This window comes from Nilaparvata lugens, chromosome X (assembly GCF_014356525.2).
Source record: "Nilaparvata lugens isolate BPH chromosome X, ASM1435652v1, whole genome shotgun sequence".
Classification (NCBI taxonomy): Eukaryota; Metazoa; Arthropoda; class Insecta; order Hemiptera; family Delphacidae; genus Nilaparvata; species Nilaparvata lugens.
The window spans coordinates 76,663,326-76,681,340 of NC_052518.1; the positions used below are offsets into that span (position 1 = coordinate 76,663,326).

The window sequence follows — 18,015 nt, forward strand, 5'->3', positions numbered from 1 at the left end:
TTTTTTAGTTTGTAGGGAATAAATTTAAAATTACATAATAAAAGCTGTTGAAACTCAAGATCCTTACTTGAAAGCAATAGAAATTACTAATAAAAATAAAATTCCTTGTATTGTGATGATTGCTGATTCTATTCTCCTAGATTTACTGGAATCTATACTATGTACTGATATGCTAATCTCTGGTGCTGATCAAAATACACATTGATCACCACTTGGAATTTACATGTTATCATTACATAATCATATTATACAATTATATTATTTATAACTATTTTAATCATAGTTGTATATCATTATATAATCATAACATCATTATTTGTTTTTGTCTCAACATTAGAATGTTTTCATCACTCATATCTTCACTCCAGTGTTATCGGATTGGTACGTTAAACTGTCGGTCCCGGCTGAAGTATGACAGTCGTAAGGCCCATTGATTTCTAAAATGATATATTCAGGCGAGGTAGAACTTCCGTCAGGGGCTCCCCACCAATAAAAACCATACGAATATTATTATTATTGTTATTATATCTTCAAATAGATATTGTCTGATTCTGGTTTTATTCAACTTATTTAAATTCATTTTAAAGACTTTGCAAACAATATAGAATATTTAGAATTCATAGAAAAAAATCAAATTCAGTAATAACCGAAGATAAACAAAATAATGTACATAGATTAAACACTTCTACTTGCAAGGTGGTCTAGCGGCACCCCGACACTTCCAACAGTAAAAACTGTTTTGACGGATGGCTAATGAGCTAACTTGAAGATACTGAAAAGCACAAAAGTGCAGAAATTTCACGCCAGTCACCATCACATCATTTACCACTGTGAGGTCTGAAAACATCCCTGACCAGTACTTAAAGGGTTACAACCTCTTACACCATGCTAGTGGATAGTATAGTTGAAGCTAGTGCAATAGCAAACTACTTGTATGCCTAGAACGCCACTAGCCTCATTTAACTCTAGTCTAGTGAGAGAAGCTGATCGAGTTCACTAGCTGGTAAATGTCACTCACTACATTCATTAAATTTCAATTATAATTCCTGCAGAATAAGAATTAATTTATGAATAATACTATTACATTAGATGAATTATGGAAGGGCACCCATAATTAGTTTTTTCAGAAAATGAGCTTGTAATATAAATTCAACATTTTTTATTCTGGTTTTGATTGTTCGATACTTGGATTGTTCAAACTATAAGATGAATAGTTTGCAATGCCTTGCTTGAACCGGTTGTGAGGAGCATAGGAGCGCTGACCCAGTACAAGTTGTCTACTAGGCCTTCCTTCAGTGAAAGGCAGACGTGAGCATAAGTAGGTCAAGATCTTAGACACTTGATAAATAATAGTAAAGACAGTCTCAATAAATAATTGACCGCATGCAAAGAAACCATGCTCCTTCGTGAAGCTCTGCAGACTTACTGTACGTGACAAAGCTTTCATCATGTTGAAGTTAGACAGTAATGATTATAGAATGCATTTTCTTGGTAAGAGCTACTTATGTGATAATTTAAAATCAAAGTATCCTTTTCAAGGGTACTTTGATTTTTCAATTTTTACAGTGATATATAATTCCATTAGTCTGTAAATTATCAATATATCTTAATCCATTATCACTATCTCTTATAATGTCCTTCTTAATAAAGCCCTTGAAGAGCAGACTCTAATCGAATATAATTAGTCTTCAGCACTAAACACTTCATTCTGCAGTTATGCTTTGAATTGCAATCCATTAAATAGATTTTACTTGAGGTAAGGTTATGTATTCGGTGTCTCTGGCTATTGTTAATGATTATGTAATTCATATTTACATTAGGCTAATGATTAATTCACATTACAATGAATTATAAATTAGGCAAGAAAGTGTAACATAGATTGAAATCATTCCATAGTGAGATTTGAACGTGAATAAAAATCAATCAGTATTTATTGAGGATTAAGGCTAGTAAAATACAATACCCTGGATTATTCATTCAGGTTGATGAAATAGGTACTGTATCTGCTATTTCATATTTCTTTATTACGTCATTGGAGTTTGATGTTTCTTAAAATATGTAACTCCCGAATTGAAATACATTATATTCCTTTTCTCAAACATGTTATATCGAATTTAATATAGTGTAATAGTGAAATAGTATATTAAGTCACGCGGCTGAGAAGTATAGGTTTATTGGGCGAAAATGATGTTTACAGTAGGGGATTGAAGAGACTGCGTTGCCATGTGAGCCCCGTTATAGACATTCACGGCTCATAAGCATTGACATTTTCCGCCACACTATCAGTGAATAATATGCAGATTAGTAAACAACAATAACAGAAAATAACTAAAAAACCAACCAAAACATAACCTACATTCGAAACTCTTAGAAAAGTTTTGAATAAAAATAGCTTATCAGCAAGAAGTGGTTACCAATGCCATCGATAGATAGTGCATGACGAGAAGCCCTTGAAGCAATGTTAACCAGGGGCTTTCTCGCCATGCGTTATTTAGAAATCCTATTTAAAATACACAGAAACTAAAAGTGATCGGGAAATGGGTACTTTTCTTTCACTTTTTCTTTTTATTCACGCATTTAGATTTCTCCTCCACACGCAGACGTTTAGTCTTTGTGGAGGAATTCCGTAATATTGAGTTTTTCACTGTAAATACTTGAAGGAATAAAAAATATTTGAAATTTGAGTTGTTCTATGTAAAATAGCGTTTTCCTATTCCTGGAAACAGACCTGAAATGCTATGTGAAGTGTGGTGAAAAATTCATTAGGTTCATTAGGCGGAGTAGAAAAAGTTGAAGTTCCTTTTTACGAATTAATATTATCATGCCTTCAAATGAAGCTAATGCAATCGTTTTCAAAATTACAAAGTTATCGGTTGAAAGATGTGTCATTTTAAAGGCCTATCCCATGATTGGTTACAATCAACAATTCGCTTTAATTCGAATCAAAATTGTGTTAACCCTATCACTTTATTTCAATTCTCTCTATAATAGTTCTTGGAACTCACAATGATCTTAAAATTATTTTGTCTTCAACCTACATATTTGAACCACTGAGGTCCAACTGTTTGCATGCTAGAAATAAAGAAAAAAAATCGATGGCTTGAGGTGCTGTGATTCATAAATAATCACCACATACTGTGCAGTGTTACAATCACTGTTTATCACTGTGAGTTTGTATGATTGTGTCCATTTATGATCCAAATCCAACATGACTTGATCCCAATAACTCATGGCTTGCTCAGCTGAGAAGGCTAGATAAAGAAGCAGTTTGATTTAAGAGAATTCATGCATCTTTTCTGATTTATCTCTATGAACTTTTTTATCCCATGTTAACGCTAACTATCGCCAATATTTATAGTCTCATGCTTTTTCACTTCGTTTCCATTGCCATCAAGCCTTGCTCCACTAGAACAAGAGATTGATGAAACTCCTATCACTTTGTCAAAGTGTAAATCTCGTGTTTATGAATTGAACCTTTGATTTTTCCCCTTGGAGAAGATTTTAGGGCACAGCCCTCCAACTCTCTTACATTCAATCCTCCAGTACAATACTCACTTATTTACTAAGAATGAATAAGTTAAGAATAATGAAAATTCTTCAAGTCATAAAGATATTATTGAGTTATAATAGTGACTATTAAGACTAAATTCTATAATGCTTACAATGTTTATATAATGAGGACGATTCATAGTTATATCGAACCTAAAATTAAGGAATTATTTACTTTATGCAAAGAAACAAGTCTATCCTTATGATTAATTTTTTTAATAGATTTGTAATCTTGAGTTGACAATTCGATTGACACATTTCTGTTCTGATTTGGAGGGATGGACTCGGACATTGACAAAGCGGCTGTGTTGCAAATTAGAAGCGTGAGATGTGGGTGTATCACACCCACAAGAAGTTCTATATCAAGTACATAGAATTTATTGGACGGCAGATTAAGTAAAAAAGGTTGGATACAAACTATAGGATCTATAGCGGTGAAGTATAGGATACTGTAGCTTGTAATGCAGAGTAATTCGATTGTAGAAGACTATATCGTAGGAGAAAATCGTGACAAAAAATCTGGTGTGGTACACTCACACAACTTACCTTGCTCATTGATCTATAAGCCTCATTCTTAAACGAGGATAATCTAGGGGAATAACATTATGCCGATTGGCGGCTTAATAATTTTATTAAAACTACGATTATACTATTGTTATTGTTTTCAGAGTACATTTTCCTTTATTTGAATTATGAAATTTGAGGATTTTTTAAAAGTTGTCAAAACAGCTGTTCTACAAATAAAATATCGACGTGTGTTCTTTTGAATAAACTGCTCTACCCACCTACCTCAAGCACGAGAAGGAGTTACAAAGTAAATTTCTCAAGGATGGGGTTAGTTTCTCAGGGAGGAGACTCATGCTAGTTAATAGAGCTGATATATAACTATACAGGGTATGAATTTGAAAAAAATCGGTCAAGTCATTTTTGAGAAAATCGTGAAAAACATGGTTTTTTAGTGATTATCCGCCATTTTTCTCAAGAATATTACGGAGCTCCTGCATTTTTTCCAGAAATGAGACTCATGTCAGTTGATAGGGCTTATAAATAGCTATCCATGGTATAAATTTGAAGAAAATCGTTAGAGCCGTATTCGAGAAAACCGTGAAAAACATGGTTTTTTGGTCATTATCCACCATTTTATACCTCAAGTTTAAAATTTCAAGTCAATCGGTTTATTAGGAATGGAGTTATCGTGTTCACAGACACACACACACACACACACACACACACACACACACACACACACACACACACACACACACACACACACACACACACGCACACGCACACACACACAGACCAACACCCAAAAATAATGTTTTTGGACTCAGGGGACCTTGAAACGTATAGAAAACATGAAATTAGGGAACCTTAATTGTTTTGGAAAGCAATACTTTCCTTACCTATGGTAATAGGGTAAGGAAAGTAAAAAAACTACGCTGATGATACGGATAGAAATTAGAAGAAGTCTACAGAGCAGCCGTAGTCAGAGTTCAGATCGCGAATCTCCGTTAGAAGATGAAGAAGTAGTAGAAGAAGAATAAGAAGAAGAAAAAAAGAAGAAGAGAGCAACTCTCCACCACAAACGAATCATCCAACGCTAATAACAGCTGATGAAGGAGCTTCTTTTATGAACTCTTCACAATTTTTTTTATTGACCGGTGCAATCTTTGAAGAAAGTTTAGAACCATATACTAGGAAGAATTGAATAACCAATTTTTGTGTCTTGTTTTGAAATAATTATTCATATCATATTATATTACCTCCTGAAAATCAAATGAGACCTTAATTAGATTATCAAAACTGTACCCCAGAAACTCTTATCGTCTGTTGAGGATAGAATGTAGAATGTAGAATGGTCCTTGACAGACTTTGTTCAATGTACGATATAATTGAAAAGGTGAAACTTTCACGATTCGTCATCCCACTATGATCTAGTGAAAATAAATCAATAAGCTCATGATAAGAATTTCATACAGCATTAGGGTGCGGCCATATAGAGAGAACGATCTGCGATTATTTAGGTTTCTATATCTATATCTATGATATGGGATCTAGATATAGATATAGATAACCATGGAATCGCAGGTCGCTCTATGTGTGGCCGTGCCCTCAATTACGTGAAGTAGAAAATAGAAAATCCCATGTCTGCTTGAGTAATACAAATAATTTTGAAAAGTATTGAGATGTCGATGTGCGGTTGTCACCATTCATTTTAATTTGAAATTATGTATCATATGAGCACCTTCCCATTTAAAAAAATGAAATTTTTATAATTAATGAAAATGATGAAACATACCGAAATATTATTGTCTAAATAGTCATACTAATCTGTCATTTTCTATTTTTTAGGAAGCTCCGATTGTCTGAGCTTGATTAGGCAATCCCTCCGGTCTCCTAATATGGAAATTCAGGGCACTCACTTCGACGGAAACCTTACGCATATCTTTGTAACTTTTGGTGCGTCTGTAAGTATCTATACTCAAAATTCTTCAGTGAACGTTTACTAATTGATTTCTCTAGGATTTCCACACAACCACTTGATAGAGATTTTGTTCGAGAAACAGGTTCCCAATAAGTTTCCTTTCCAATTTAATATTCCTTTCCAATTCCATTCCTTTCCAATTCCTTTCCTTTTCAATTCCATTCCTTTCCAATTCAATTTCTTTCCATTTCCATTCCTTATCAATTCCATTCCTTTCCAATTCAATTTCTTTCCATTTCCATTCCTTATCAATTCCATTCTTTTCCAATTCAATTCATTCCCATTCCTTTTCAATTCCATTCCTTTCCAATTCAATTCCTTTCCATTTCCATTCCTTTTCAATTCCATTCCTTTCTAATTCCATTCCTTTCTAATCAACATATTGTATGTGAATAAAATTCTACATTCTTACTCCAATGTTTAGTCTTTTTCGCATGGGGTGGGTGAGTTGCAGCCTCCGCGCTTCGCACTCAGGCTGGAGGATGGGCTTCGCCCGCCACATCGTCTTATACGGGGATGGGTAGTAGCATATAGAAAAGATAGCATAAGAAGATATCCCATTGTAGTTTATGTTCCACATTTCAAGCCGATATAAGTCATGCTGATTACTGTCGACTACTGTCTATTATTACTGTTTTGTTGGGGTGAGAGTGTAAGAACGGCACAGTATGAGAGATTATCAGCGTCAAATAGCTTTTCGAAAAAAAGTACTAGGACCAACAGCTTCAGTCAACATTATAATTTGGAATATAAACGGCCTAAACCATGGGATACCTTCTCATGCTATGTTTTCTCTATGGTGGTAGTCTCCGCGCTCCGGCTGAGGATGGAATCTGCCCGGCACATTGTCTTGTATAACCGAACAGTGGTCGATAGCAGACTCCGCGCTTGTCCCGCCACATAACTTGGAGGGGGGGGGGGGAGATTTTTCTCTAAAAGTCGAAGTCCTCACAGGAGGTCCTAGCTTTTAATAAGCTCTCTCTGTACCCTAATGCTAAACATGAAAGCCGATAGCTTCCAACGGTCAATGTTTTTTTGTTATAATTGGTAATGATTACTGCTAATGTTGATGATTACAAAATTATTCATTAATCAAAAACTTGACATTATCACTGGCAATTATTGCTCTCGTAGAACCGAAAATGATGGTTTTTAATCGTTATTGGATCGCTAGTGCTGCTAATCGCTACTGTAGATCTGATTATACTCACTACTGACACAATTACACATTCTACATTTTAACATGCGATATTATTTCATGTACTCCTATCCATTTGACTATTTCTCTTCCAATTCATTCCAGGTGTCTGTGGGTTTTACGATGGGAAGGTAAATAATCTGTTCATTTTTAAAATGTTTGTTAATTGATTCCATAATGCTCATGCTGTGTTTTCAGTTGAATAAACCCCCATAAGCTTATCTCCTGTTTGTTTTTATAATGAATTTATATTGTTATTAATCAACAATTTATTAGTTACCTTATTCAGGAACTGTCTTTATCAATACAAAAATAAATTACTCACCGCATGCTTTGTTCTGATTTAGAAAATAATGTAAATCGTTCTTTTTTTGTGAGTAAAGATACTCTCTTGTATACTCGTATAAGATACCTCTACTCTTATGCAAATTTGAAAACTCAATATTTTCCGTAGAAGATGTGGGAAAATTCTCCAATTTGAAATTTGTGAATCCACTATCAAACGTTTAAGTGATGCTAATCATCAATACTAATAATTATTATCGCCTCTAGTGTCCCAGGAAGAAAGGTTTTGGTGAATTTTCAAACCCTCTTTTTGCCTAATCTCAGCTTCTGAGTCCTCTGGCTTCACATCTTCCTTTATAGCTCCCAGGATCTCGGTAATTCATTCCTCATCTGAGGGCTTTATGAGAATTGAATCTTTTCTTGATTCTACTTTGAAAAGGCTGAGATATTGATGTAGCTGTTTCTTTCCCTCTTTTATAATCTTTTGTTATTTCTTCCTATGTCTCTTTAAAAGTATTATTTTTCTAGTTAGGTTTCTTTTTACTCTTCCCCAATACTCCAGTCCAAGGTGCAGTTTCTTCACCTTCCTCCATTTGCTTCTTCACATTTACTTGTCTCCTAGAAGGCTTCTGGACTCTTCAATGTGGGCCGGGGTCGCTTTCTTGGTGCTGAGTTGGCTGATCTCTTGGTTTGGGATTGGCAGTCATGGATGATCTGGAGAACCTCAATTGCATTCAGTCTGACTAATCTACATGCCCGAATGACAACAAGATACTTTTGTTTCCTCAGCATTCCTTTTTAAGTGTCCATGCTGACATTCTTCTGCTTACATGAATCAGCTTGTATTGAAGCAAGCTCTCTGCTGATTAGCTGAAGCTGCTTCTCCTAGTTCTCATCTGCCTCAGTCAACTATCAGTAAATTCATTCCAGCTCTGATGTGCCTGAAGCTTCTATTTCAACTCTATATTTTCTTATTTCTACTATTCATTTATCCATTCATTGGATAAACAATTACAATATCGGAATAAAAAACAGGCGCTAGCCCAAAACTTCTTCAGTTCCCAAATGTTGTATAGTAAAATGCTCAAAGGAGAATGTTTATTGGATCGATCTCCTGTTTTGTTACCTATGGTATTTGCTCCTCAGCCTTCCCCTCTTTCTGGGTCTTGGAGCATATTTCTTCAGGCTTCTTGTTAGTCACCTTCTTCCACAACTTTGGCATGCTATTGTGCCTTCTTGAAACTGGAGATCTACTCACCTTTCTGCTCTTTTGGAATGGGTATACCCTGCTCGTCTTCTCCAACTATCTAAAATTTATCTAAACTTATTTGAAGTTTACCTAAACTATTTTGATTCTTTTATAATTTTCACTTCGTTGTCACTATAGTGTCTATAGTGAGATCCACGTTATAATGGCATTGTTTGATTAGCAATGTTATTGTTATCCTTGTCTATCATTCAACAAAGTGGATAGCGCTACCTCTTTTCTCGCTTTTCTCTGTTGTTGCCAAATCGTCTTTTAACAATGTAGAATTAATAATTAATTATCAAAATATTCAATTTTAATTATGAAGATTCATTATGAAATTATTGAAAAATATAATTTCTTGCTTAATAAAATATAATTGATTATTTAAAACGAGAAGGAACAGTAAATATTACATGAATAAACCTGTATCAGCTACCGTCTATAGAAGGCATTGACAAGAAAAAGGATCGGCAACGTTGTTGTCCTTTCCATCTCCACTGTCATTAGGACTATAACGTGGACCTCACTATAGGTTATTTTATTAGCTTTGGATACGGGATTGACTCAGCGTCTAGCATGATTATTATCGAATCACTTACAGTGAGGAACTCTAGTTAAAAGGGAGAATTTTTTATGCAAACCACACGAATTGATTATAGTGATGGGGTTTAAAATTACCTCCCAGTGGTTAGGAACCCACCTGAGAATATATTCATATCTCATAGTCTTCATCATCCCTCGCACAAGCCTATATGACATGTGTGTGTCATCCTCAGAAAATGAACTGGTCTGCCACAGTCATTAATCCATCTTCTGTCCTTAGATTTAACATCATAACTAGTCGTAACTTAAAAATAGTTGTTGATGGAGCCTTCGCATGCTATTTTAAAAGCGTTGCATGCTTCAAATTTACTCATAGTAAGTAGATGTAATAAATATACTTGACAATACACTCTACCGGCTACATAACAATCTAAAGCTACTTTTTCAGAGGAAATAGATCAATTCAATTTTTGTAGTACATAATTCTATGTTTCCATGAATTCATCGACTTCAATGTTCATATTTAAATTCCTATGTAAAATGCAATGAGAATTTTTTCCTTATTCAGATTCAGATTTATACATTGATACATACAATATCATTCTCGATTATGAATGATTGGAAAAAAGTAGATTAAACAAGAATTAGTAGATATACAATCAAAGTGAAATATTATTTGAATTAGAATTTAAAATTTTCTTTTCAAGTGAGTTTTAAGGTACAATTAGTAATGGATGAAATGAGAATGCTTAGGCGATTGATTGGTTTCCTCTTATTCTTAAAGATTAATTGAGTATCTCACAAATAAGATTATAAATTTCTATCTTATTTAGATCGAGATATATTTGCATGGGATATGCAAAATTTCTCCTAAACTATTCTAAATACTATATTGGTTTTGATTTTCTAGCTGACATTGACGTCTTCAAAATAATATTGCTTGGGTTATATTGGATATGGAATAATCTGATGTGATTTCTAACAGATGGTGGATATAAAATTTGTTACAGCTTTAAATTTATTAGCTATATAAAAAGCTTAGTAATAGCTCAGAAACATTATTTATATTCTCAATTTTTGTTGTAATTTTATGTCAAAATTACAATTTTACAGAATATACCCTTTGTGTTTCAGGGAGACTTGGCCAAGAAGAAAACATATCCAACACTTTGGTGGCTATTCAGAGATAACTTGCTCCCAACAAATGTCTACTTCTACGGCTATGCACGGACAAAAATGTCTGTTGAGGATCTTAGATCAAAATGTCATCAATATATGAAAGTAAGTTTTAAGTTTTTCAATGTTAGTAATTGAAGGATTTGTTCTTATGAAACTGATAATTGAATAATAGGCCACCATTGATATCGTTGAAGGTTCTGAGTAGAAGAGTAATAGATAATTAGTGATAGGCACTGTTATTGAACTTTTTTCAACACAATTATACTAGACATTTTTCTATTCATGCTCAGTGAATCCCTGGATTCGCTATTCATCATCAATACTAATATGATTGGCATTAACAGGATTGATTATTTATTATTTTGATGATTTTAGCTACTTTGTTCTTTGTTGTATTATTATCCTAATTTTGAGTTTTGAAGAGTATAGACAATGTAAGCTAATCCGCTTTAGTAGTTATAGGATGACATTCCTCAATAAAAAATAAGTAAATAGAAAATAGGAAATGATTACGAAAAACTCAAGAATGCTTGAGTAAATTAGAAACATTCTAACACATTTTATTATGACATGCTGTGAAACTATATACAGAGTTCGTTAAATGTATGGAAACATCTTAATGTATTTGTTACAAGGATAATTTGAAAATATGTTTCATTGGGAATCCTATTACTATAAAAACTGCTTTTCTGTCGCTTCAAAATTTTGGTCCGCTATCTTGGATCCAACTTCATTTTTTAAATTGGGAGGTGGTCATATGTTACATGATTTCGATACAGAATTTTCAAGAGAAAATGGATAAAGTCGGTTTTGAAGGCGAGGACAGAGCTCCTTCTGCTGAATAAATACTCATTTGGCCGGGAAGTGAGGATTTGCTCTCTCTACAACATGAAGGAGGAGAGGATGTACCGCACTTTATTGCCAGATGCCCTGTTCTCAAATTATCCTTGTAACAGAACTATTAAGCTGTTTCCATACTTTTCATCAACCCTGTATGAATGCGTACTTCTCATGATTTATGGTATTAATTTTGTAACGCTTCATTTTGAAATATATTTGAATTGATAGTACATTGAAAAAAATTATTATACATTGTATAAATAATACATCTAAATTGTGTTTTTTGTTGAAAATAAATAGAATATGAAGATCATAAAACGTTCAAGTGTTTTGATGCTGAACAAAAAGAGCAACTTGGATTTTTCTGACATGATCTATAGACCTTATCACAAGAGTTCTCAAAAATTTGGAATTTGAGAGTATTTTTGTTTTTATCAATATGATAGTATCATTAGTACTATAATCAATTTATTGTTAATAAAAAATACGATATTAATAAAATACGATAAAAAAAAATAATCTGTTACGCAGATTCTGTATAGCAGCTCCCTTTTTCAAGTGTCAGGTGATGAACGAATAATTTAATTTAAATAATCAAAAATCTCTCAATAGGTGAAACCGGAAGAGGAGGAAAGATATGAGGAGTTTTGGAAGTTGAACTATTATTATCCGGGTAGCTATGATTCGAGAAAAGATTTTGAAATGTTCAATCAAGAAATTTCCAAAAAAGAACCAAGGACTGGTGCAAATAGACTGTTCTATCTTGCATTACCACCATCTGTGTTTGATGTTGTAACCGTCCATCTACGAAACACATGTCTTTCAACCACGTAAGTACCACCTTCAACAACCTTACCAACTCTGGTGTCTCGTCATAATTGAAACCAATTCATAATGTGTACTTTCTCATATTTTGTGTTTTTTATAGTGAATATGGCGAAATAAACCTCAAATAATGATAGTAGTAAAATATTATCAAAACTCCAGTATGCCTGCTCTTCAAAAAACCGAAGCATTTTATGGTGTACCATTTGTACCGATTCCTTAATCATTCATGTTAAATCAATATTGTTTTATGAAGAATATCTTATGAGCTATTAAAGTCAAAAAATGACACCGTAGCAATTGAGTACTGTCAAATACAAAGATTCATTTGAAAACATTTACTTCAATCATTGATGTGTAGATGCTCTGCTATTCGGCGAAATTTCCCTTTCAATTGTGGATTTTTACAACTCATTCACGTAAAATAAAACAAATCCAGCTTTAAATGTAATCCCATACGGTAGTGGTTACAGGCCTGTAAGACATAATGTTTCTGAAAAGCTGCATTCTGGCATTAAGATTTGAAAATTATTCGACAATTAGAAGGACTCATCGATACTTTAACGTCACAGTATTCTTACTGCAATCATATTTAATCATTATGAACTTGTGTAGAGTAATGTTTTACCACTAACAATAGGTATGAAAAGTACCGGCCATGATGGCCGAGACGACTATCTTGTCCGACACTTACAGGCTCAAGACAGGTGAAAATGCATACATGTACGGATTTAGAATCCTCAGTCTGTACATGTGGATTAATCATGAGAGTTGACCAATACAAATATCTTGGGGTTATTTTTAACCATCACTTGAGTTGGGTTCCCCATATTCAATGTGTCAAACAGAGGCTAAGAAGGATGTTGTATGGACTCTCTCAGCTCAGCCAGGTACTAGACATTAGATTGTGTAGGAGGATCTACCATGCATATGTCCAATCAATATTGCAGTATGGAATAATAGTTTGGGGAGGTGTTTCATCTGCTTGCCTGGAGCCGCTGGCCGTCACTCAACGCACAATAATGAAAACTATCCTGAAAAAAGAATCCAGGTACCCCGTTGCTGCTATTCTCGGACTTCCCTGTGCTCAATCTAAGACAGTTATTTATAAAAACAATTCTCACATATATAAGGAAAAATAAAATAAACCTATTTGCTAATATACAACACAATTATCAAACACGACTCAGGAACAACCATGGATATTCAACACCTAGATTAATGCATGGAATAGAACTCAAATCACCATACTACCTAGCTCAAATTATCTATAGGAATTTGCCGGACGTCATCAGGGAGGCTGAGAATTGCAGCGACGTGGTGTATAAAAGTAGGTTGGTAGGGTGGCTTTTTGGCATAGGCTGGATTGGAACTGAGGAACTGCTCCATTCACCGTACATGTAGTATAACTTACCAGCTCAATTTAATTAAAATATAACTTTTTCGCTTCATTGCTGGTCTTAGGTTCCCTTGCTCTCCCACTTGTAAATTTATAATCAACTCTGCTCTGCTATTAATCACGTATTTTTATGAATAAACTATAAACAGCAGTTACATTTACTTATATAGGTTGTATAGAACATAAAGTTAATAGTTCATAGCACAGATAAAGATACATGATACTCTATTTTCATGCAAGAACTCTCCCCCATTCACAGACGTATAGTCTTCTTGGGGGAATTCCACGCCATCTATGTACTAGCAATAATGTATAATTTTCTATTTCAATTGATGTATTCTATTTATAATTGAATTTATGAATTTTACATTTTTTTGTAATGCAATGTGGAAAAATAAATTGATTTGATTTGATACTTGATGTTTTTATTTTGTTTAGTAATGCAAGAGGACGGTACACTATTTTATTTTATTTTATCTTTTTTATGCAATATATTAGTAATATATTAGTCTATTGAGTAATTGAATATTTTTCTCTTGGTATTGAATATTTTATTGTTCATTTTTGTTAAATCTAGTGGGTGGACAAGAATCATTGTAGAAAAACCTTTTGGAAAGGATGCGGTGTCCTCTGAACGTCTCTCAGAGCACCTGGGATCGTTGTTCAAAGAAGAGCAGATCTATCGAATTGATCATTATCTTGGGAAAGAGATGGTGCAGAATCTGATGACTTTGAGGTAAATCTTTACAAAATTTCGCGTAATGCAAAATTAAAAGTTTGACTTAAGGAAATCTTTCTTTTCGAGTTGAATGATAACGAGCGATTTTTAAAATAATTAATCTGTGTAGTCTGTAATGTGTATTTTAATCATTCATCTATACAATTGTCACAAAGTGAATTTTTGTGACGGACGTAGAGCCGTCGACTAGTGTATAATTTAGCAAATTTATTCTATTTTAGAATTAGAATAGGGTCGACTTCCAGATATATCTTGTTGGACTTGTAGTAGTGTATGCACATCATCACCATCGTCGCCAATCCCTATAAATCATCAGCAACAGATTCATCATAACCAGAAATTTCCAGATTTTGTTTACTGGTTTGAACGTTATAGTATTGCAGCAGCAGCAGCCGTATCATCAAAGCGATAGGCAACTACCGAGTTGAGTCGGTATCGTTCTTCTTGTAATTTCTGGTGAGAAATATTGTTCACCGGCCTGATTTAGTGTAGTAATTAGTATCATTGTCATCATTAGCTGCACCCTTAACATCAGGAGCAGCTGAGTCAAACCCTGTCACATGACCAGTGCCGTGATCGTCTTTTCAGACTCCCATTGGTCGGCAATCTCTTTTCCCCCGGCCTCCTAATTTTCAGCGACCCCGGTGCTGCTTCAAGAAGACCTGGGAGAGAAGCAGTTGTTCGGTGGTTGAGCGTGAGATCGGGTCGCGAATCTCCTCTCCTTACGACGTTCCCGGTACTAAGTATTTATAGGAGAATTATTCTATTTTGTGTTAACATAGAATATTGTAGGACGAGTTCCGGACAACTCGAAGTTAGAACTTCCTTGTGGGATTTTCTTTCTTGTCAGCTATTTTTCCTAAATTCGTATCACTGGGGGTGAACGTGTTATCCTTGGTTTTGAAACCTGCAAGGGATCTCAAGTTTGTGCTACAAATAGTTGAGTGGGGAATTTAACTAGGCTCTTGTAGCGGGTTATTTTTGAGTACTTAATTTATAAGTCTCGACTCTGTCGCTTCACGACGTTTAAGTTTAGTGAGGGAATTTGTTCGCTATTCTCCGTATTTGGTTCTGCAGTGATTCAGGTAACTGTATGTTAGGACTGGTCACTTGTGTGCTTTTCCTCTTCTGTAATAAGGTAATTTCAGTTTTAAGGGGTGTATTTTCCTTATTTAATTTTCATATCATTAGGTGGCCCTGTATTTTAACTTATTTAGCAAATTCAGACTTGCTGTAATTCCAAGTAGGAAAAGCCCAATCCTTTTCCTAGAGAACTCAGGTGCAGCTTGAGTTCGTCCTTGTCGAAGTTTCTAGACTGCGACGTCCATTCTCTTTCTTCCTCTTCACTTTCCTTATTCTAAAATCCTTCTAGCTCTCAGGTACAGCTTGAGGACTTCCTCGCCGAAGTTTCTAGACTGCGGCATCCTTTCTCTTACTTTCTCTTCACTTTCCCTATTCTAAAATCCTTCTAGCTCTCAGGTACAGCTTGAGGACTTCCTCGCCGAAGTTTCTAGACTGCGGCATCCTTTCTCTTACTTTCTCTTCACTTTCCCTATTCTAAAATCCTTCTTGCTCTCAGGTACAGCTTGAGAACGTCCTTGTTGAAGTCACATACTGCAACGCTTCCTGCTCTCAGGTACAGCTTGAGAACGTCCTTGTCGAAGTTCCCAGACTGCGACGCTTCCTGCTCTCGGGTACAGCTTGAGAACGTCCTTGTTGAAGTCACAGACTGCGACGCTTCCTGCTCTCAGGTACAGCTTGAGAACGTCCTTGTTGAAGTTCCTAGACTGCGGCATACTCTCTCTTTCTTCCTCTTAATTTTCCCTACCCTGTTTAGCACGAGATCTCAGTTCCAGACTAGAGATCGTTCCCGTCGCGGTCCTCAGACCAGCGAGAGGCATAGGAAACCTTGTGTAGAGCAGGATCTCAGTCACAGATTAGAGATCGACCCAGTCGCGGTTCTCAGACCAGCGAGAAGCTTAGGAGAATCCTTGTAAACCCTTCCCTATCCTCTCATAATAGTCGACATACTGACTATTAATTTAAAAGCGTTTCGGACGATTGAGAGTGATTCCCATACCCTTAAGGGCAGTCACAGATTGGCCCTTAATAACCGGCGCGCAGTCACCAGATTAGCGCGGAAATCCTGTTTAGCAGTTTCAGAATTGCTGAAAATCCTTTCGCAGCTGCAGGCTCGCGATTCAGAAATCCGTCACCCGAAACCTCATCCTCCAAACTTTAATTATCATAAAATTGAAATAGATATACTATGTTTAGCTAGCAGGTCCAGCCTGCTGAGAGCTAGAGCGCAATTCTCAGATTGCGGATTATTGAGCAGATATTCATTTGCTGTAGAGAATAATAATCTTATTATTGATTCTCTGTTCCCTATACCCTATACCGTATACCTCATACCCTGCACCCTATTCTCTATAGCTTACACCCTATACCGTGCCCTATTTAACTACATCTTAAATACTACTAATAACTCCATAGTTCCGTCATACATTTACCCCATAGCTCTCACCTTGAACCCCATAGAAAAACCACATCCCGGGCTTGCAGGTACAGCTTGCTCGCCGTCAATTCGCAGTTGGTTCAGATTGCGTACTACCTTTACAAATATAATTATTTGTGGGGATCTGATATCCGGATCCGTATCCTTGGTTAAAGTTACCTCAATTCTCCCTAACACCCAACCTGAATTCCAAGAGCCGAGAGCCGAATCGGCCAGCAACGGCACGGGCAAACACTCTTCCCCTGAAAGTAAAAATCTCGCGAAAGAAGCAGAGGGTAACGAATCAGGGAGGGAGAAGTGTAGGTCCGGTGTCTCCACCCGTCATTACGGTCACTGACCCCGACCCATACCCGGCTGTAGCTAGTCCTCGTCGTAGCAATACTTCGCAATTATTAGGAAACTTAGAGGGTGGAATAGGACATTCTAATACAATCTACAAGTATACATACACCTTCTGGTATATTTTAAATTTGTATTGTATTGCGCATCAAAATGTGTCGTTAAATGCAACTGTAGTAGAGTAGTTCGATTAATACTACATTAATGGTAGAGATTTTATATACCTTTCTATTTTTTCCTTTCACCAACTTCTGTTTTCTTCTTATTTGTATGATTTATTGTGATTGGGAAGCGAATATTGGGAAGAATCTTGTAGGCTTCCAAGTTTCTTGTGAATAAATATATAAGTTGATAAATAAATGTACAGTGTTTTCAAATCGGAGATCTTACCATGTCCAGAGATCATCAAATTGATAAGGCGAAAGCTTACAATATAAAATTTCACAGATATGATGTAAGTTTTTTTTTTGTTTATCATTTTCAAAATTAAATATCATTGGCGATGTCGATGAGATCATTTGGAATTTTTTTTTGTTTTTTCAATAATTTCTTGTTTTGCAGGTTTGCCAACCGAATTTTCAGCCCCACTTGGAATCGAGACAGTATCGCCTCTGTTCTTATCACTTTCAAAGAACCATTTGGAACTCAAGGAAGAGGTGGATACTTCGACGAGTTTGGTATCATTAGAGATGTTATGCAGAACCATCTGATACAAATATTGAGTCTGGCTGCCATGGAAAAACCAGCTAGCATTCATCCAGATGACATTAGGAATGAAAAAGTAAATATAACAAATTCTACTTGATTTGTATAATTTAATTTAAGAATGTATTACTCAGAACGGTCTTATAGAGAAACCCTCTT

General features: G+C 35.3%; 1 protein-coding gene across 2 annotated transcripts in view; it reads left to right on the plus strand.

Moving 5' to 3' along the window:
* The window catches only part of LOC111047777 (glucose-6-phosphate 1-dehydrogenase), a 41,594-nt gene that overhangs the window by 11,854 nt on the left and 11,725 nt on the right, over window positions 1-18,015 (plus strand). For both annotated transcript variants that reach the window (XM_022333611.2, XM_022333612.2), the window contains exons 2-6: window positions 5,905-6,020; window positions 10,447-10,593; window positions 11,944-12,161; window positions 14,133-14,291; window positions 17,713-17,932. In XM_022333611.2, the coding sequence (XP_022189303.1) occupies window positions 5,905-6,020; window positions 10,447-10,593; window positions 11,944-12,161; window positions 14,133-14,291; window positions 17,713-17,932 (860 nt within the window). The remainder of the gene's footprint in view (window positions 1-5,904; window positions 6,021-10,446; window positions 10,594-11,943; window positions 12,162-14,132; window positions 14,292-17,712; window positions 17,933-18,015) is intronic.